Source organism: Glossina fuscipes, unplaced genomic scaffold (genome assembly GCF_014805625.2).
Source record: "Glossina fuscipes isolate IAEA_lab_2018 unplaced genomic scaffold, Yale_Gfus_2 0, whole genome shotgun sequence".
Classification (NCBI taxonomy): domain Eukaryota; kingdom Metazoa; phylum Arthropoda; class Insecta; order Diptera; family Glossinidae; genus Glossina; species Glossina fuscipes.
Genome location: NW_023998414.1, coordinates 4,773,061 through 4,795,544, shown reverse-complemented (window position 1 = coordinate 4,795,544; position 22,484 = coordinate 4,773,061). Strand labels below are relative to the sequence as shown.

General features: G+C 35.2%; 1 protein-coding gene across 1 annotated transcript; it reads right to left on the bottom strand.

Annotated features, from left to right (window-relative positions):
• Positions 1-87: 87 nt before the first annotated feature.
• On the bottom strand, positions 88-10,049 carry LOC119644758 (glycine-rich cell wall structural protein 1.8-like). Its single transcript, XM_038044481.1, has 3 exons — positions 9,348-10,049; positions 4,286-4,521; positions 88-627 (listed from the first exon to the last, which is right to left on the bottom strand). Exons 1-3 carry the CDS (start codon positions 9,994-9,996, stop codon positions 88-90), a joined length of 1,425 nt encoding a protein of 474 aa, XP_037900409.1. The 5' UTR covers positions 9,997-10,049.
• Positions 10,050-22,484: the final 12,435 nt, after the last annotated feature.

Below are 22,484 nucleotides of genomic sequence, written 5' to 3'. Positions count from 1 at the left end.
AGAATATATTTATTAGAATTTTTAATACGGAAGATTTATTCGCTTCCAATAGGGAAGACGTTGAATCAAATTAAATTAAAAATTGTTTCACCACCAGCCCCCGCCACTTCCAGTGTGACCATAACTACCTCCGCCGTAGCCGAGGCCACCACCTGACGTGCCGCCAGCTCCACCGGTAGAAATTACTTTAATAATTTTGACAACGCCGCTGCCGCCAAAGCCACCGCCTCCACCGCCATAACCACCGCCCCCACCGTAACCCCCACCGCCGTAACCGCCACCACCGTAACCACCGCCGCCGCCTCCAACATAACTACCGCCACTACCACCACCTTGAGATATTACTTTAATAATTTTTATGTTGCCTCCGGTACCGAAGCCACCTCCGCCACTGCTGTAGCCCCCGCCGCCACTATAATAACTGCCACCGCCATAACCGCCTCCACCGAATCCGCCACCGAATCCTGCGCCGCCGCCGCCGATGCCGCCTCCTTTCGAAATAACTTTATACACATTAACAGAGGTACCGAAACCTCCGCCACTACCGCCATACCCAGCACCGTAACCCCCACCACCAGCATAACCCGCCTTAGCTACCGCACATATCGCCATTAAACATACAAAGAACTGTTAGAGAGAAGACAGAAAAAGGCTCTTGAGATATTTCTTTTAATCCATTGCTTCGTTAATTCGAAATTACTTTTCACTTTGACAACACACACACCTTCATTTTTGATTTTTCTGAATTTAATCCGCAAATTCGTTGTTCAAATCACTTGAAGGTTTAACAAAGTATGAGCTTACGTGGAGATGTGTTTGATGATTTTTATATTTATATATTTGTAAGAAAAGAGGAAAACTTTTATGAAAAATTACAAAATTCGCGTAAAAAACCTTCAAAATGAAGAAAAGAAAAACTATTGCATAAAGAAATTATGAGATGAACATTAAAAACAAATCAACGGAAGCAAACTTTTTAACTTTGTTTTGGTAAAACTTTAAACCCAGTTACCTACTGCTGATGATCTTCATTGCCGCTTACACATGTCATTCGGCCTAAGGCATCTATCTATACGTTTCGCTCGCCGTCTCCTGATGTGTTCGTTACGAGGTCATTATGAAGTACAAAGTAATAAAAAATGTTTGATGTTTTTTTGTCTTTATTTCATTATGCAATCATGTTTGAATTTAATGAACACTTATTAAAGTGAAAATAAGTTAAAACAAGCAGGAAAATTAAATGCGCCACCTAGAGAGAGAAAGAGCGAATCTTGATTACCCACCATCATCTCATTTAAATTTATGATACTCATCGATATTCTTTCTCTCTTAATTGTAGGCGTTAACAATGATATATTGATTTTTTCTTTTTTTTTTTTTTTGTTAATACACACTTCCTCTATGAAATCCTATTAACACTATATAGCGTGTACACATGTACTCAAAGTTCGAAGTTGCAAATTAAGCATATAATTTAGCAGACGATTGGACGGAACGGATTTTTATAAACAAATTCTGAATTTCGAGTTTTGTAATTTTTACAATTACAAGCCAAGATGAACGGACGTAGGGACGATGATAGTCATATTGTATTTTTGCATGTTGCAAAGATAATTGTAAAACTGATATACTTCCATCCATCGATGTTGAGTGCGATATGATGGACATCATGAATAAATTTTTCCCAACATTTCACTAAATTTAGTTAATAACGTGACTGTCCGCTAAATGTTTTGTTGAATATATGTATAAATTTTATTGTCCTCCGTTTTTATATAAATTCGTCTATTTATGCTTTAATAGCTGCTACCCGCCGAGATTTTTTAAGATTCCTTGCGTAATGTTCATTTTAGCTCTCCTAGTCTTCCCTAGACAGAAGGGAAAGTTCTCTGTAAAATGTCCCTTATTGAGACCACAACTCAGGTTATAATTTACTATGTGAACAACAGACATTTAGTGTATAATTACGGTGGTGATGTTACACAATCGTTACAATTGACTATGAAAACGGTGTGGCTGCTTCGTCGTTTATTTGCTTATTACCTTCAAGTTGCTCAAGATCGTGTAGTTCGCACTCAATGACTGCATCAACTTCGTCTTTGGCAAGGCATATATTTTGGTCAGTCATTGTAAAGGTTTTGAGCTTTTTCTAAAAAAACTTTGCATTTATTTGTAGAAAATTTGAAGAAAAAAATTTATTTTACCATTTTTCACTTCACGAAGAACACGTCAGTTAGAAATGGCTAAAAGGGCTTGTGCTTGCGAAAAGCAATGAGCTCGAAGATTTGAAAATTCCTTACTGGAAAGCCTAGCAAGCCTTCAATTGTGAGTACAACTTTCTTTTCTTTCTTTCTGAAGAATCAAAATGAAAATCTGAAGGAAAGAGAGAGAGAGATAGAGGAAATTCAAACTTTTTAGGAATTATTGATGCGATTTTTTATCTTCTTAATCAAAATCATATCGATGCGGGACGTGTGGGTGGCTATAACATAGTAGTTCGTGAATGTAATACGTATATACATATAAATCGATGCATATATGTATGTTAGTTTGTAGTTACAACATGCTTATCGTGCTTCTTTTATATTATTCATTAAATATATCATTACGTTATAAAAAAGAAAAAGGCGTATTTTTTCATAATGCTTCAAGTGCGCGGATGGTCTTTTTGCCCTAAACCACTTATAGGACACGATGTATTAAATTTGCGTTGACGTATGTAACACGCAAAAGCGCTTAAGATAGACCAAACTTTTATTATACCGATCGATTGAGAAAATTATTGTGAATCAATCTAAGCCTGTCTGTCCGTCGGTTCGCCTGATGACAGTCCATGTAAATTTGCGTTCAAACTACAGTTTGCAACTTTTCAGATATTTTGATGAAATTTAGTACATTGACGTGTTTTAACCTAATCATTAACGCTATTAAATATGGTTTGGATCGGTCCGCTTTTTCGACCACTTTCCATATGAGTCCCTATTTTGAAAAGTCTCTATTTATAGAAAAAATTGCAATTTTGAAAATATCTCAGCAAATGTGTCTAAATTGATATGAAAACTTTCTTAAGTTCTTTATGAATTGTAAGCATACGCTAAGATGGCCGTTCTAAGCTCTCGTTTTATAAGGGAATGGTTATTTTTCATACTCAAATAAATATCTATATTGATTCCATTATAGATGTGAGCAGATTACATTTGTTTTCAAAGTTTTTCTTCTGCCAAATATATGGAGAATATTCATGAGAGATGATTGTGTGATTTATCTTGATTTTTGGCACTGTCACTGTCAAGGGCTTGCAAATTGAAAAGGGATACAAGCGTACAACAAAAAATTACTAAAATCTAGTATATATATATCTGATGGGGTACCCGAACCCAAGCGTTCCAAAAGGTATTACAAAATGAATGTCGAAATTAGTTAAATCCCGCTATTATGATTTTATTAGAACCGAGATCAGGATATTCGCTCTTCAACAGGCGGCGAGAAACGGTTTTCATAACTGTACGCAAGAAGTAATTTGAATAGAAATCACAGATTTGTAAATAAAAATTACAAACGTTTTATTGATTCATAAAGTATTACTGAGTAGAGCTATATAGGACACAGCATATCAGGCAGGAAACTTAAGACGCCTTACGACGCTGGCACATACGTGCTCTATATTTTGCTGGCTAAGAGTTGGGTCAGTTTAAGCAATGTGTTGGGAAGTACTTTTATTATATTCCGGATAAATACATACATGTGTCCATATATGTACGCATACATAACAAATTCCTTATTTTTCAACCAAAGTTTTTAGATTAATATCGCATATGGGCTGGAATTGACGGTTTTTTGCCTATTTTGCGTTCAGATGAGTTCCGTTTCCACTCAGCAACAATCTCGGTTTGTGCTTATGCATTGAGAATATTCGCAATAGTTAGCGAAGCAGACTCATTCCAGAATCTTGCCCCGATCATTATCATATCATTTATTTTGTGCGATAACTAATGAATAAATATCCGGATAATTACAAGAAAACGAAAATCTAATTAAATTCGAACTCTTGGCTGCCGACTACAAGTATTACTCAATATATTTTATACATAAAAAGAATGAATGATTATTTTTTTTATTTTTTATTTTTCACATGTTTTTTATGACTATTTAATCATAAAAAAAAGAAAAAAAAATAAATAAAGAAAAGGAGGCTAAAGGTAAATTTATACATATATGCATGTGCAAGTTGTAAGAAAGATTTCGCTCTTCACTATCCACCGAAACTGCCACTAGAGGCACTCGCTGTAGCCCAAGAACCACCTCCACCCCCGCCGCAAGTATTACAGGTGCCACCAGGATGACCTTGCTGTACTGGCACTGGCCGTACAGGCACCTGTTGCACTGGTACTTGCTGAACTGGCCTTGGTTGAACAGGAATTATTAAAACACCACTGCCACTACTGCATCTTGGACAACCGCCGCCACCGCCACCACCGCCGCCTTTCTTTTTGAATAGTGTAGGCACTGCTGTGACTACACCTACAAATAACAATAAAGCCAATAATTTTTTCATATTTATATATACAAAAGTAAATCCGCTCGTAGACTCGTAGATCGCACTCAATCAATCAAAGCTTTTCTTGGTGCATTTACCAGCAAAGATCCGTTACAACTAATCCTATTAAATATTGTAGCCTTCAAATTTATATTCCCAGACCGAAATAAAACACAGAAAAAAAATACAAAAACAAAAATATGTACATTTTTTCTCGGTACTTTTTTCAATTATTATACTTTAGTCATTAAGTTAAGTTGACGGTCTTCATTACAAGTTTATCACACAATCGATTCAATTTGTTATTCATAAACTTTCCAGCGTTTGCTGTGTCGGTCAATTGATTAAGCGCTTTTTGTAACGTCGTTAACCCTTATTACCCTATAGTTTCTATTATCTTCTAAAGAAAAGCGATTTAAAAATTTAAGCTAACTTTACCTGATTTCCGTTGCAACTTATTGCATAAGCAATCGTGCGCCTGATGTCTGGCCGATTATTTCATTTGCCATATACATCTAATTACTATTAATATAATTAAGTATATTTACTTGCAGTGCAGTTTATGGGGAAAGTACACATTCATACAAATATCAATTATCTGTACAGCTCATCTTTTGTTTTTAGCTTTGACTTTGTTTGTCTTTCAAATCAAAAGCAACCATAAGCCCCCCAGCCATAATTTGCTAATTTCGTCATTCAAGAGTTTACACAATCTCGTTTCAAGTAATTTTACACTTGGCAAAAAATTGTCCTCATACCTTGCTTAAAAAGAGAAAAATATAGGGTCTCGCCATTCAAACGGCCCTAGTTTGGTTTAGCTTCGTTACGATTATATCTTGAAATTTGTTTTTTACTACATAAATTTTGTTTTTTTTTAATTCAAAATCGGAAAAAATTCCAATTCCAGTAATCGATACACCTCGTGATGCTAACGAGTTAGTAAAACATAGAAATGCATGTAACGTAAGGAGTGCTCCAGATTGTTTATAGCAGGAAATTTATTATGATTTGAACTGATCAATTACAAAAGGACTTTAAAAATTCATTTTCTTCGGGGGCAATTTATGAACCGGCCAAAATTTATTTCGAGACGGGGCCTTTTCCTAAAGACCATTCAATCATCATCCATATACCTGATCTAATCTTGTCTTTGGGCTATCCATTCCAAATTCCATTCAATATCATTGCACATACGGTCCTGAAAGGCATTGCGGACATGGAATGCAGTCTGCTTCAAATGGTTGATCAAAAACTGAAGAGAAATTTTAAATTTTCCGCTTAGCAATGGGAGTAGTAAACGTGACGAATTGCTGGCATTTCCAATCTTAAGCTTGAGAGAAAAAGAACCACTTTAACATAGATCGTGTTATCCGATTTTTGCTAATATTTTGAATAAGTGGTCAGCGATAGAGAGATTTCCAAGATGGCCAATGCAAAATTTTCCAAGAGTTGTAGCGGTTGTGATGTCGAATTCAAAATATTATCCTTTCTGGATTTTCCGTATTTCCCCAGCTTGAAATATACGATGCAAATGTCAGGATGAGCTCGAGAAGACATCCAAAGTGCCAGCGTTTCTCAAAATAGAGATTGAGTTTTGAAGAGTGAAGTCATTTTTATTCATTATGCGTAGACGTGAAGCGTGACTGTTCATGCTCGTGATATCGTCATTCCATCCTTTTCTTCTCTAGAAAGTCTCAATGACCGGGGCCTCGGGTCACGGCAAATTGTAAAGTTCTAATACGTTTGCAATATGATTTCACCAAAGCACTTGGATACACTGTCACAGCCAGCCAAAAAGTCTATTTATTGCTATTATAAAAGGCGAAATTCAATCCGCTGCATTTCCAACAAAACAGTTCTAGTAAAGTCTTAGCAATCTGATAACAAATTAACTTTGCTTAAAGGATCTTGAATTTCTTAACAATTTTGCTGGAGTAATTTTCATAGCGACAGCGAACATATTGGGGGTCTCCCTTTCGTTTTTGTTTTCAATTGATTGCGAGAAAGATGAGCAACTTTTCGTTACTTTAGGTAAAATTCTGGAGGACACTGCAAAAAAGGAACAAAAGTTAACTGTAGGCCAAGTCGTTCTACAAAAATCATTCCTTTTCGGGTCAAATATGTGTTTTTGAAGGACTTTGATGCCTTTTTGTTCCAAATTTTAATCATCTACGACTAAAACATTCATAAAAGAAGACGCATTGAAATGCTCCTGTCTGATTCTATTCAGGCATTTGAGTTTAGTATGATCTCAGGATAATGCTTTTCTCGTTGTCTTCAAAGCGAGCCAAAATTATTCAGTTTTATACAGGAGTTTCTAACCAAAAGCTTGATTAATAACGTCACCCAAGCAGCGTCGGCCGAATATTTTCTCCCTTGTCCTTGAACGAACTCAAATTTCCTGTGAGCTGATTCTCTACAGGGTAGGGAATCCCTAAAGTGATGTTGGCAAGAAAAGAATCTTTTAATAGTGCTTCAATGATTGATTGAAGTCACTAAGCTTAAGGGCATTGGTACCTTATAAAATTATATAGAATTGGGAGGCAAAATCAATAAAAATTCGTATTGCGTTAGAAACGCTGTGAACCTTCTAAAGTAGGTTCAAATAAAACCTATTATTCACATGTTTGTCTGCAACACATTTGAAGACATTGCACTTTTTTTTCCCCTTTTTTGAACGATTTTTTACAACCGCCCATAAGCGAATTGGTGAAATTTTCAACGCAGCATAGCTTTCTGAATCGATCTAAGCCTGTCTGTCCGTCTGATGTCTGCCCATGTAATTTTGTATTTAGCCTACGGGTCGCAATTTTTGAGATAGTTCCATGAAATTTGATACACTGACGTGTTTTGACCCAACGATGAATGCGATTGAAAACCTTCATGGGTCAATTCATTCTTCTTCGACCCTCCGAGATAACGCTCTATCTTCAAAAGTCGTTATATGAGAAAAAAATTGCAAATTTTCAAAATTTCTCGGCAAAACTCGCTCTATAATATTATTTGGATATTCCAAGTAAGTAAGAAAAATGTGGTGCGGCAGGCCCCATACCATCGTCCTCTATAACCGTTCCAATGAAAACTGAATCTTTATACGGTAAGAAGTGAAAATATTATAGTCGGGATAGTCCGACTTTTAAATACCCTGTGGATCTGTATATTGAAAAATAGAACTCTTTGGAAATAAAGGCTTACCTTCCGTAAGAATAGTTGTGACCGAGGGGTACAAAAATTAAGGTACATATTCCAAATTCAGCGCATGGATCAATTTGCATCACAAGATACTAAAACTTAGACTTTTCTTATTTTCTTTATTTGTACATTAGCGATCCTCAAGTTTAAACCTCTCCATTATTGCAAGGCCATCTTGCCGCCGCATCTTCCACCACTAATCTTAAACATTATATATATTTATCTATTACAATAGTTAATTTGATTTATTTTCAATTACTATTAAGATCTGATTTTTATCATGTGAACTTTAGTGTTGGTTATATGAGAGGAGTTCAAAACATGGCGAAATACTATTATTTAGACCCTTTTGTCGAGAATTTTTCCCATATAACGACTTGTGAAAATAGGGCGTTACATGGGGAGTGTGAAAAAAGTGGTCTGTTTGAAGTAATGTTCCTCCTTGGATGAAAGCACGTCAGTGTAACAAATTTCATCAAAATATATCAAAAATTTGCGACATATAGCTTGAACACAAATTTAGATGAGCATTCATGACACGGACAGACAGGCTTAGACCAGAATCATTTTCTGAATCGATCTGTATGATAAATAGTGGGTCTATTTTAAGACATTCTGTACGACCACACAAACTTAATATACCCTGTAGCACAAGTGGTGTCGGGTATAGAAAAGAGAAAAAAATATCTCCTCCTTATGGGCTTCGCAATGGTTTCTTCCGTTAAGAGCTTTACCAATATTTCTTATTTTACGGAGCAAATTTATAGTTCCTCCAAAAGCGTGTTGCACGCTTTTCCTATTAATGCAGCACAAAATACTGATTCGGAAAAAAAGCTTATGCTTCTTCTTTAAAATGCATCAAAATTATTTGCTTAAGAATTACTTTAACAGAAACACAATTTTTATAGAAACCTGGGAATCAATTATTATTATGGAGCTTTATAAAAGACAGATTCGATATACATTTTCGCTTGGTGTTCCAAAGGTTTTTTTTTCCTTGTAGTGATTATTGTGTTATATATGAACATCTTTCCCACACTGATCCAAGCATTGATGTACGGTCACAAGTCTCTTCACTCATGATATGACAACATCACGACATAAATAATATTACACTACGCTTTATGTTAATATTTAATGAAAATTATTTAAACTGATAGCATAAGCCGATTGGCTCATTTTGGTGTGATCACTTCGCAGACGAGAAGTAAAATTACTCATGAAGGTAAACCAAAATAGTTCCAATTATTGGCAGTTTGTTTTATTTGGCCGTTCTTTACATTAGCGCCTCTCACATTAAAAAACATGCAGTACCTTGTTCTTTATAACGGATATCTTTAGGAAATGGTGGAGTAAAACTACTTTTAGTCTCTTCTTTTATACATTTTGTCCACAAATTCTCAAAACAAAAACAATGTTTTTTTATTTTTTTTTAAGAAATCTTGTATTACGAGAATTGAGAAAAAAATTTTTCTCTAGTCTTTGTTTATGTTCTACGAACTTTTGAAAATTTATTATTATATGAACAACATTAATATTGAAATTAAAAAGAAAATACGTTATTAGATAGATTACGCAGTGAGAATGCAGTTTTTATTTTTCACATGTTATTATCGACCAAAACTGCCACTAGATGCGCTGGCAGTGGCCCAGGACCCGCCGCCGCCGCCGCCACAAGTACTGCATCCGCCACCACCCTGGCCACCACCACCATGACCACCCAGATTGCCTCCCCCATAGCCGCCATAGCCGCCACCACCATCTTGACCAACACCTCCGTAACCACCTTGACCTCCGCCGCCGTAACCGCCATGACCACCGCCACCATAACCGCCCTGCCCAACGCCACCATAACCGCCCTGGCTACCACCGCCGTAGCCACTTAAACTACCGCCACCATAACCGCCAAAACTACCTCCACCGTAGCCACCTAAGCCGCTACCACCACCGCCGCCGCCATAACCTCCGTGACCACCTCCACCGCCATAACCTCCATGACCCCCATAACCACCCGTACTAACGGGTACTTGCTGAACTGTGTAAACCGGAATTTGTTTAACAGCATAGACATCATATCGTCCGCCTCCCCCTCCCCCTCCCCCTCCCGCTCCCCCACCGTAATTACCGTATCCGCCGCCACCGCAAGTATAGCAATTCCCGCCGCCACCGCCATAACCACCGAATAATTTATGCTTCAGTTTATGCAAAGTAGGCGTCACAGCGGTCGCAGTCACCAATATCAACAGTAATGCAGAAAATTTCTTCATTTTCTTCTCAATTAATTGAAAATTGAATTAACAAGTAAACCGGATATTAAATTTTATTCGAAATATCGTTTTTCGTTATGCGTTTCCCGCGAATCATATATTAGGACTAAAGTTATTCACAACTGAATTGTTTACATTTATACTTGGAAGAATTTCACCTCAACTATGTATATTTTATTCTAAACATGTACACATACATATATTTTTTGTGAAATTCCCAAAGTTCTAAATCAACGCTCTTTTCCTAAATTCCTCTCACTCAAAACTATGATTATTCAAAAAATACGAGTAAATGCTTTGGCTACTTAGCGCGGGTGGTATATTTTGAATTTTGTGATGTCATTGATTGTATTATTACAAGTCATCTTTTCGTTCGTTCGTTGACGGATATTTATTTGAACTGCCCTCCTTATACTATAAAAAAAGGGGAAAAAGAAAATAAGTTTATATTCATCCACAACGAATATTGGATACCCATCATCTCAAGCGGATAAAAAGCGTTCTATTCGTTGTAAATAATTCGAATAGTCGATCTAAACTTGATCTACACTAATGCGTAAAATTTCAACCGATCTATGCTATAGTAATCGATTAGAAGTCTTGGTGAATGGTGCTATTGTGAGCGTACCACACCTACCTACGAAATCAATTTCTTTCCATCCAATGACAAATGACGCAAATTAGGTATTTTTTGTTCAGTTTTGTGATTGCCTGGTTGTGGACAGGAATTAAGTCGGCTGTAAATCTCACGCTCATCAAGGATATACATATATACTTTAGCCGGTTATCTGATGAACTTGGAAGGTTTTAGATTTCGCGCGCGCAAAACGAATAAAAACATTAATCAATTAAAGAAAAAATTTTAAAAATATTAAAAATTTTTTTTTTGTTTTTTTTTTTTTTTTTTTTTTTTTGTTTATATTTTCATTTTACGAGTCTTCACCCGTTTCAATTGCTTGGGAAAGCCCATGTCATTATTGCTCACTTTTGTGTAACTTAATTATATTGTACTTATACCTGCCATTATAGAATACTATTAAAATATTTTTTCAATTAATTTATTATTCAGTAATAAAGACAAACAAATATTGACGCCTATGTACAATTTTTGTAATTAAAAATAAAAAAATAAAAAAACTTTCACATTTAATTGAAAGAGAGAGTAAATACCCTAAACCCTGTCGCATAGCATTAATTTTCCATTTAATGCAAATTTATGTTCTTATCAAGTTTTACACAGTCTCCTTAATAATCAAAAGCTTATTAATTGAGGAGACATTCCGGGATGATTGCATCCATGCAAAATAATATGTATTTTATGCGCCTTCCAACGAGCCTTTGAAAGGTCATAGCCAATGCTGCCATTATATGTGAAAAGGCATTGATCTGTTCTGATTGAAATATAACGCAGCCAGAGTGAGTCACTTATTAAGTAACACAGGAATCGAACATAATTGCGGACATAATGTAAGCCAAATGGATGTAAAGATTCTCATGAAAAAAAAAAACACTTTTGAATAGTGACGGATGCTTTCAAACATATCTAGAGGAATATGGGCACCGATTGTAAAAGACAGAAGAAGTACCCCGCGTTCGATTGTCGCACATCAAGGCATGCGAAGAATCATGAAAGAGATCTCATAAACACACGATGTAGAGTTGAGTGGAGCCTGAAAACTTAAGTAGTAAAGTGTTATAAAAATGCCTCGGAACAAGCGTCGAATGATTGCCTGGAAGAGCAGACAGCTTGAAGTTCATGTCTTGAGATTTTGTTTACTGTTTAAGTGCTAGTAAATCATGAATTGTGCATGCTACCAACACAGGTCGTCGGTATGCACGAAGATTTCAAACATATTGTTCATGTACTCGTAAGTTGAACAAAAAAAACAACATCATGAACTTTTACCTACCTAGTTACAACAGGTAGACCCGTACGCAGTCCCAAATTCTCTTATGAAATACTGAAAAAAATATTGTAGGGCGCAGCCAATACCGCTGTCGGCCAATATCGATTATCGGGGACTCATAGTTTTATCTATTTGCAATACCTTCCGTGCAACTGGGTTAATTCACTAGGTCAGGATTTTGAAGTGTTCCGCAATTCGAGTCAAGAAGAAGCTTAACGTCCAAGATAATGGCAAAGAAAGGATCAATTTTTGGGTGCGTTTTAGGAATCGGGACTAAGCTACAGTTTTTTACTGAACTAACTTTCTTTGCTGACTTTCAAAATTCTGAAAGCAGGCTTTAGATAAATGCCCGCTCTCATGCCCCATGATTGAATCGACTAAGAATCGCAAATTTGGAAAGAATTTCTAAAAAGGTAGAATTTTAAGATATTTGAAGAAAATTTCCGATAACGCTTTGCATATAAAAATTGCAATATGATCGTATAGTTGATTAGCAGAAAAATTATCAACAACGGAAAGCCTAACCTAAGATATTTAAGAATGATATGAAATGACGTTATCTCAGTATGATCACAAATTTTACGGGCTTACAAATGATATCACGAATTCAGTGAACGTTCCTTTCCTAACTGTAGGGCATAAAAAACTTGATTTATGCAAAATAATTTGATTTGAATGAGAAGCACAGAATATAAAGTTTGGTAAACTTGTCATTCATTTCGAAGTAGTTTATTAAACATAGTTGAAACCTCAACTACTATAAATACATACAAAAAATTTCGATGCACTCCCTTCTTTCCTCTCTCTCTCTCTCTCACTCTGTCTCTCTAAGTACTCGGACTATATCGTAATACATGCTGCGACCAAACTTGAGGCCTCCATCGTAAAGTTTAGTTGTTTTACTTGCACGCACACACACACACACACACACACACACACATATGCGTTTAAAGAGCCTTAAGTCTTTTTTACAGACACTTTATCTGTAAACTCTTATCGCTTCTAGAAGAGGGAATCAAATCGTTTATGGTTTCAATGTTTTTAAATTATATTTTTTATCAATTTGACTGAATAATGAGACAAGCAGGAAGCAAATCTAACACACCACTACCAATATATGTATATAAAAAACATTCACATAGATTTGGGGAATTCATAAGCAAATGAGTTGCGGTCGATTAATCTCAATAAATTAATTTATAATGTTAAATTTTTCGAAAAAATTAACAAAAATCACTTTTTTACATCAATTCGGTTTTCCATAGATTCATTTTATATATATATATATATATATAAAAGTAAAAAAATGTGATCTGTTCCCAGACGCTCTAAAAACAAAAAAATGAAAAATGAAAAATAAATAAAACTATGAACAAAAATGACTCATTAAAATTTTATACGAAACACGCGATTTGTTTGTAGAATGAATTTTTTTACGTGTCGAAATTATTAAAACAGTTCTTGTGTACGTATATAAAGCACTTTGCATGAACGCACTAATAAATAGAACACTAAGACGGTTTTTACGCTCCGCCGGGCCCGCCCCCCCTTCCCCAAAACCGTGGCGGGAAATTCCAAATTTTTAAAGCCGCCTTTTAGAAAATAAAAAAAAGTGATACGAGCTATGTCAGGCATTCTCATCTCGTAATGAAAACTTCCAATCAACGTAATTAGTTATGGGAAATAAATAGTTAAACAAAATAAGGATGAAACCGATCACTTCTAACAAAAGTGTTATCATAGGAAAATTCTTTTGCCATTTGACTAACATTCCTTAAGATCAACATAAGATCTTTGCATTATCCCATCGTTTAGTGTACTAGGTGCTTGATCAATTTTTCACTTCAATTGATACAAGATATATGAATCAAAATAGTTTCTATCATAGTCTACAACTTTTTTCCATCTTTCTGTGGCGTCGAAAGAACGATAGTAGTTTGGCAGCGATCCATTTTCACACTTCTTCAGCATTTCGAAACTGTGCCAGCGTGCTAGCCAAACTATGCTGCATCGATCGTTCCGAACAAGTGGTAATCAACAGGCGCGATGTACGGTGAATGCACTGGGTGCAGCCGAGCTTCCCCTTCGACCTGCAACAGTGTATCCTTGACAACTCTTGCAACGTGTAGCCTAGCGTTGTCATGCAAGAGCATGACAAGAGCAACATGAAAAAGTTGATTCATCAGGTGCTAAGCCGTTCGAAAGTTCTTTGAGAGTTTGAGGTGGGCTTTGGTTCAATACTTCTTGCAATTCATTGTCTTCGAGCTTTCTCGTTCCCTCCAGAGCTTTCTTCACTTCACTTGAACACCTTTGAAACCAAAATCGACAACTCAGATATGATAAAGCAGCATCACCCTAAGCTTCTGAAAGTCTTTGACGGGTTTCGGTAGCAAAATTCTTGAAATCAAAAAACAAAGATAATGAATGTGTAAAATGTAATTTTAAGCGTTCCATGACTAGCGTCCCATACACACTGCCTAACTCAATAATACTAAACGGAAAACTCTGTTATTTGATGTGTAGGGAGGTCAAAATCATCGAATTATTCTTCAGTTTTCGTCATAAAAAGCTAAAAATTAGACTTTCCCTCGGTATAAAGGGGTGCTTTTCACCATAGCTTCTATATATGTTGGGATCTAAAAAATATATGTCTATGCGATTTAAATCTTGGAACGATTTACTATTTGTGAAAAGTCTTGCATGGTGTGAGCAACAAGAAACATACCCATAAGATTCAAATCCGGTCCATTTAATTTCTCTATGCGGTGGTATCCAAAATATAGAACTAGGTTGTCCAAATTCAATAAGGTTTGATTTTTTTGTCAATTTACTATCGTGAAGCAACGTCTTAACCATATAAACATTGAGTTTTCGTAGAAACGGTTTTATGCAAGGGGGTTCAGAAAATTATCCCAGCCAAAGCAATTTTTTTATTTAGAATGTCGAAATACTATCACTCAACGACTTTTAGAAAATTGCATACGATTTTTCGAAACAGAGTCTTATATGGGAAGTGGTCGAGAAAAATAACTCGTACCAAATCGTTCTCAATAGCGTTCATCCCTGGGTCATATTAGGGCAAATGCATGAGCAGACCTCAGACAGACAAACGGACAAAAAGGCTTAGTATAAAAAGAGGTGGATCTGTCTTAAGCCCTTCCCTACGTGTAACACCATAAGTCCGCACAAACTAGATACACTTTGTACCACAAGTGTAAGGTGGATCACGTCGGTTAACCATTTCAATCACTTTTCAATGTAAGGGCTTTCATGACAAGTAAGTCGGTACATGGTGTAGTTCCAAGGCGTATTTCTTGTTACGCTATTACGAAAATGAATGAATTAATTGTAGTGAATAGGATGTGAGTAGGATGTTAAATAGTCGACCTTAAGCGACTGTAACAATGTAAATTGTTTAAACAATCACTTTATATATATATGTGTGTCTTTTAAATTCAAATTTGTCAATAAATTTCGCATATTATACGCAGTTAATTTCTATATAAATAATTAATTATGTAAAGCTTTTTTTACATATATTATCATTAAATATTTCTATTAAATATTTTCATTAATTTATGCTAATTAAAATTCATGTTTTTCTTGCTTATAGCTTAAATGAACGTCAGTTACAAACCGTGGGCACGAGAATATTAATACCAACTTGTTACAATGTTTGTGTCTAATCGGATATCAAGAATTTTATAACATAAACGATGCCATTAAAATATATTAATGATTTCTTCTTTTTTTTCTTCGTTTTTTTTTTTTTTTCTACCTCTCAATAATAGCTTGTAAGCAGTTAAAAGTATTAGATAAAGCAGTTTGTTAACTTATGTAAATTTTTATGTCGTGTTTCGGGTATAAGATGGCCTGATAAGTGATTTTATCGAATTAGTTAACGTTTGTTACTATACTGCACTAGATTACTTGAACCTGGAAGCGAAATGAAATTTTCGTTACATATCTCATTAATTTTGGCCACATTGGCCATATGTTCCTGTGATAATGGTAAACTCGGCAAACGTTCAATTAGCGCTATAAACGGTTTGCTAGGCGGCAGTCTTGCTGTAAATACTAACGTTGGCGCTAATATTTATGCCGGTGCTCACGGCTATGGCGGTGGCTACGCTCAGCCATACGCATTACCTGGTTATGCACCCGCCTATGGCGGCCATTATATTAGTAACGGTTATGGTGGAAATAGCCAAGGAGTGATTGTTTATAAACTATTGAATAATGCAGGCTTCACTAGCAATTATGGCCCTGGTTATTATCCTGGCGGTACTGTTACTAACTATTTGCCACTTACGGCAATTCGAAGCGCTCCTGCTCCTGTCAAAGTTATCAAAGTTATTCCACAAACTTCAGCATATTTAGGTGGAAATTATGTAAACAATAACGTTGCCTGGCATCCATCTGGTTATTATGGTGGTGACTGGAATAAAGGCTGGTAAAAGCGTCGGTTAAGTTAATTCTTTTAAATTTATTTACTTGAATGGATGAAATAAAAATAAATTGTAAATTACAATGGATTTGTCGCCCGCGTATGTTGTTCGCTGAAAGAAGGAGAAAAATTTGAAAAAAAAGAAAAGAAAAATTATGAAGAGCTTTAATAACCTAATACTAATATACCGTTTGATTGTAATCCTATCGATGTGAATCTCAGAATTATATCTTTACCTATTTGTACATTTCATTTCATGGAATTCATGGAAGTTGCAACTCCTTTTTCGCGATACACAACTTTATTAAAATGACTGATGGCTAATGATTGTCATACGAGAAAAGGCATCGAATTTATAGAGGGTCACGGCCCGTCATTAAATACCCCAACACCACCCTACAGCAGAATGACTACAGAACAACCTTTCAAAATGATGTTGTTGTATGGGAAGTACTCGTAGAAGTGATCCGATTCGAACGATTTTCATTAGCGTTCGTCCTTGGGTCAAAACACGCCGGCCTACCAGCCTACTTTCATTAAAATATCTCAAAAATTTCCGACTGCACGTAGAAAACAAGACAGGCAGACAGATAGACAGAGCAAGAGATTCTGAATCGAACGACGTAGTAGTCGGATGAAAAGGAAAGTGCTGGCTTTTATGATCAAAAAACAATATTGAAGCCTATATTCCTCATAATTGTTAAATGTTGCAATATTAGCTGCGACTATTCGCGTGACTTGACGAAACTTTTCTGTCGCTTGTTGCATGAAAGCACCATCGATAGTTTTAAATAATTTCGGGCCTGAACTTAGTTATCCTTCACTCTCATGCAAATTTTCCACTATACTATTCGTGCAAATGCATGCAAATCGCGTAAAAGTAAATAAAAATCGTTCATTGTTGATTTCTCAATTCCTGTTACAGTGTTAAATTCACATTAGCACAAACCGTGTAACGGTTAATCTAAAATGATTTTCCCCTAACATCAGCAAGATGGGGTAAACCTTAAAACTAGTCACGAGATTGTATATCAAGTTTTAAGATCGATTGTAAAGCCATTTTAATACATAGACTGGCGAGAGAACAGACGAACATAGCTATCGATCAATTGCTCTGAACAACTTCTATTGTTAAATCTTTAAATTTTTTCTAAATTTAAGCAATCGTATCATTTCTACTAACCGTCCCTCTGATTAAATGTGTAAACAGTTAGTTCTTTTTCAAATCGAAGATCTTCGCTGGACAAATAGTTGTTTGCCGCACTCTCCCTGTGCATTCTCATAGTCATGCTTCTAAGCTTCAATGATTCCGAAACTAATGCGTCTAGCGCAAGCTTTCCGTAGCTCAAAAATGAATTTCATTCAACTCTCTCTCGCATTGATTAACCTTTGATAGTTATCAAGGGGTTACAACAGTGCAGTTGCAGCTAAGAGCAAGCGGAAGAAAAGGTAATAGAACGATTAGATTAAAGGAACTTATTAAGCGTATATTTAAGTCTTAAAAGGGAAAAAGGAAAAAAAAAAACAATAGAAAAATATTTAAAACTATATGAGGGACACATGAGGGATTTAGGTGGCTTCGTGCCATGTTGTTTGGATGTTGCTCACTTTAATATAAAAAAGAGCACTTAGCACGCATGTCTATAGCACGTATGCGGACAATTTGAAAAATATTGCTTTTCAGGTGATCGATGAGAATTTGAATTAAAATGTGACATTTTTTTATTCGAAAAAGCCAATCTTCTCTTAACAAATCAGTTGTCGATAATCCAGACATTTACGTAGGGTCTTGAAAACATTTTTGCATTTTAAAAATATTCTAAAAAGGACAAAAGAGAAGTTTTGAAAGTGTTCTAGATGCAACATTTTAAAAAATCGCATTCAAACATATGTAAAAGTCGACTATTAATACAATTTTTTGAATTACTCTCCTACCCCAAGACCGTGAAACTATTCTTTCATAGATTTTGAAAAAAAAAAGAAAAGAAAAAATCATCCGCATAAATGTTGTGCTGCCTGATCGTGCTTGATCTATTGTTGTCAAGTTCTTTCTCTTATTCGTCCTTTACCCATTGATTGATTTTACAGATCAGTATATACGAATTCTACCAACAACTAATAGATGGTGATCCAGACCGCAAGCACGTATGCAATAACTAAAAACATCAAAGTTATTCGAAAGTAAATAAGTTTAATGCTATTGTTGTTAACAACTTACTCCCCTTAGTAGACATCCATCTAAAATGGAGCTTGGATTCAGCTAAGAATTCACCGCCGAACTACATTGAATTAGATGATTGGCTCATGTTTATTAATGATGCGCATCCGAAATGTTGTCAAAGATGTTTATAACTTTCGTACTTGAAATCACGTAGCCTGCGTTTATTATAAACAAAAGCTGCTGCTGAGTGTAGGCGACCAATATTGTGCTTCTGTAAAATTATAATATCTTCGGTTAGCGTACTGCCCGATGGGATTGCAAAATATTTATTATTGCACCCATATAAATGATTCTTCCATTCTTCCCTGTACTGCAAGGTCGCACAGCAATGGAAAATTCACAAATTAATTGATTAAATATTTCTTTTAGGAAGTTTTCAGTACCGGCTACCCGTCGCATCATTCATCCAAAACTTCTTATTTTGAATATTATTTCGTCCAAGTAGGAGCTATTAAGCTCAATACAATACAAAAAATTTTCAACGTTCAAGATAACATATAACAAAGAAAGAGATGTTAAGTTGAAATTAAAGTAAATGCAACTACGCTTCTGATTAAAATGTGACTAGAGTTGCATTACACTTAGATCATAAACCAATTTCTTGGGCAATCGATGGATTTTACGCTTAAGTCGGCAACGGTAGAATTATTAATCATTAGTTTAGGTAAGCGCTTAACTTTTGTTTGTTATCATTTAAAAAAAAACGTAAATATTGTTTACAGTCATGTACACAGAAAGGTTAATGGTAGAGGCAAAAAAAAAAAAAAAAAAATATATGTTTAATATTTTAAAAAAGATTTGGTCAAGGCTGAAGTCATACTAAAAACATTTAGATGCCAAGAATGCAGGTAACAAAGGTGCATAGCAAGTGTATGCATAGATAAAGGCGTATACTTTATGTAATCAGTATCTTCTGAATTAATTCAAACTGTAACTGGCGTTAGCTACGGTAACTGATTTTTATGCTCGTCGTGAAAGCAAACGGGTATGATAGTTAAGTCGTTCCATTTGTAACTCCCTACAATATATATTATGGGAGAACTTATTGTGCATACCGCGGAATGTATGTGTTGTTGTATCGTGGTTGCATTTGCATGTATTATGATCATTTTTTCTTCTTTTCACTTCGAAAAGGCATTTATTGGGGGAAACTGATAAAATGTGTATTAATCAAAATATTTTCTATAGAGAGAGGTGAAAATCATCGATTTAAGCCGTTGTGTATATGTTGACACTTCGCATTACTTTATCATTTTCGACCAACAGATGCCGCCGATCAGAACTTGATCAGACTTGCAAGCATTGCACTTTGATCAACAACTTTCGACCGCTAAAAAATACCCGTCTGAGAGCTGGGCTCTTGAAACTACATTATTATTAATAAAAATTCGTACGCTGTAGTCTAATAGTAATGATTATGTAAGATTCTGTTAAAGAATGGTTTATAGCTTTAATTATTGTTCGCTTATTTATTGTTTATTGCATTAATTGAATATTAAATAAGTAAAAAAAATAAAAATTATTAAATCAAACCTCAATTAATTATATTAACCAACTTACTCAACAATCGCTTAAACATTAATTGTATTAGTATTAAACATCTGTCGCTCTGCCCGCTGTCGTGCTTTTATTTTGTGCATTTGATTTATTATCAATACAAAGCGTATTCACTTTCCTTGCATTTGATTATTTTAAAATGGCACTGAAGCGCACGCCCACCTAATCATTACTATTATGGCCGTTTGGTGAGACCTTTAACGAAACTTGTGCCAAAGGTTCAGCGGTTCATTGCGATGAAATCATGGAAGCTATAATTTGCCAAAATAATAGAAACTCTTTGAAAAAAAATTCAAGCCTTGAAGTAATAAACCACAAATTAATTTAATTTTCGGATATTTATTGCACAGGCAACGTAGGCAGCAGCTACGCAACAAAAGCAAAAGCTATTCACTTATCATACAAGTGAGTTCTGTTAACTTTATTATCGGGTTTGTATTTACGCAATACATTATCGAACACAATCTCTCGGATATGACTTCGATTTGTGCATTCGTTATCCACTCTTAAGCTTCGTAAATATACTCGTAGTTTAGATCGGCGATCGATGATCAAAATAGCATTTTTTTTGTAACAAAAGTCGAATTATTATTGATCCCCTCCAATGACTAATCCCTTATAGCTAAGCTAAGCTAAGCTAATCAATCGGATCTCTGACGCTTTATTATATTGAAATCGGAATAAAAAATCTTATATACAATTCGCTTGGCAATGATTATAGAGCGACTAAAGTTGATTTTAAGTAAGAGCGACCTTTCCAAACCCGATTTAGAATATTTGCGGCAAATCTTAGTTTTCCAAGACCGAAAATTTCACTTAATCGCAAACAGAAGAACACTTCGGAATGCTTCAATTGTTTAAGACAGTACTTAGGATAAGTGTTTCGGGATGAAGTTTTCTTCATATTCCAGGCGTAATGATATAAATAATTTATTAATTTCCCAAAATTGTTTAGATGAAAAAATGTAATCTTTATTAATCCGGGTTGGACTTCTTTTTTGTTTTTTTTTTTTTATTGTAATTTCAAGCAAAGGATTATAGATATAGGAATCGTTTCAAAACATGAGAAGGATGTAGATAGCCTAAAGGCTATTAAGGTAGCCAAACGAAACTGTACGATATTTATATTCAAAGCGGGTTATAAACAGAATGTTGAAGATTATATCGCCTGCAGCTAGCGTTGCCTATAATATTATCGCATACAAAGTCTGAGATACTCTTCATATCCCATAGCACTTATGTGGATGTATGTGATACTTATAAGGTCTTCAAATAGATCTTCCTTTCATTTCAGCGAATAGAAAATGATTTTTGAATCAATTTTTAGACTTGACTGTTCATCTAAGCCATCCATTCATCTGCTTATCTGTCTAATGATTGCCCATGTATTTTTATGTTGAACCTACACACCATCCTTACCGCCATACTTTGGGAAAATTTCGCACATTTATATTCTTTGGCCTAAGCACGGTTCCCCTTGAATTGGAATTGATTGGATCGAAGAACCTGTATGCCTTTACATGGATACCATGTAAAAGATAAAAAATGATATTAGGCAAAATGACGTAGGGTATTAAATGGCTATGAAATGGGCCCTTGCTCGACTATAATGTTTTCGCTTGTTTACGTTCTAAGATAATCCAATAAAGTTGCTTATTTTTTTTTTTTTTTTATTCAAAAGATCCGCCAAAGAAAAATTTTTTCGTATTTGATAGCTTTTATCTATATACTCAGGCATTATATTATAATAGGAAACTACAGATATATAATACCAGAAGATTCTCCATACTGCGTACCGTTCGAATCAGTTGCTAATACTAAGCTGGGTGGGCAAGTTTTTTCCTCTTTTCGTAAGGAATGATGAACAAAAGATTCGCCGAATGCAATTAAGGCAGGACCTGCGCCTGCTAAGAAAAGCATCTGATAAATAAACTGTTGCCTGCTAGTACTACTTGTGCGATACTTTACCTGCACGCAAATTGATTTCCATTTGTGTAACAAAATCACAATACGCTTGTATCGTTAAAAACAATCGAAAGCGAATTTTCAACTGCGTTGTCTATGGACAAGAGCTCGATGTGGGAATTTGTTATCAATGCCAATAAATTACTTAATTACCGCCGATGATCTTGTACAATTTTTATATATGCATGAATGCTCCAAATATGCATACACATACTTGTAAAATCGTACGTATGTAGATTTAAAAATCACTTATAAATTGCAAATCGCAAACATACGCTCGCCCTCCCTTATTTGCATAAGTATTTTATATAAAAATTTTTTTTCTCACACGTATCGCTTTATAATTAGTTAAATTTATGTGTGTAAATGTAATAACAATAACAACATTTTT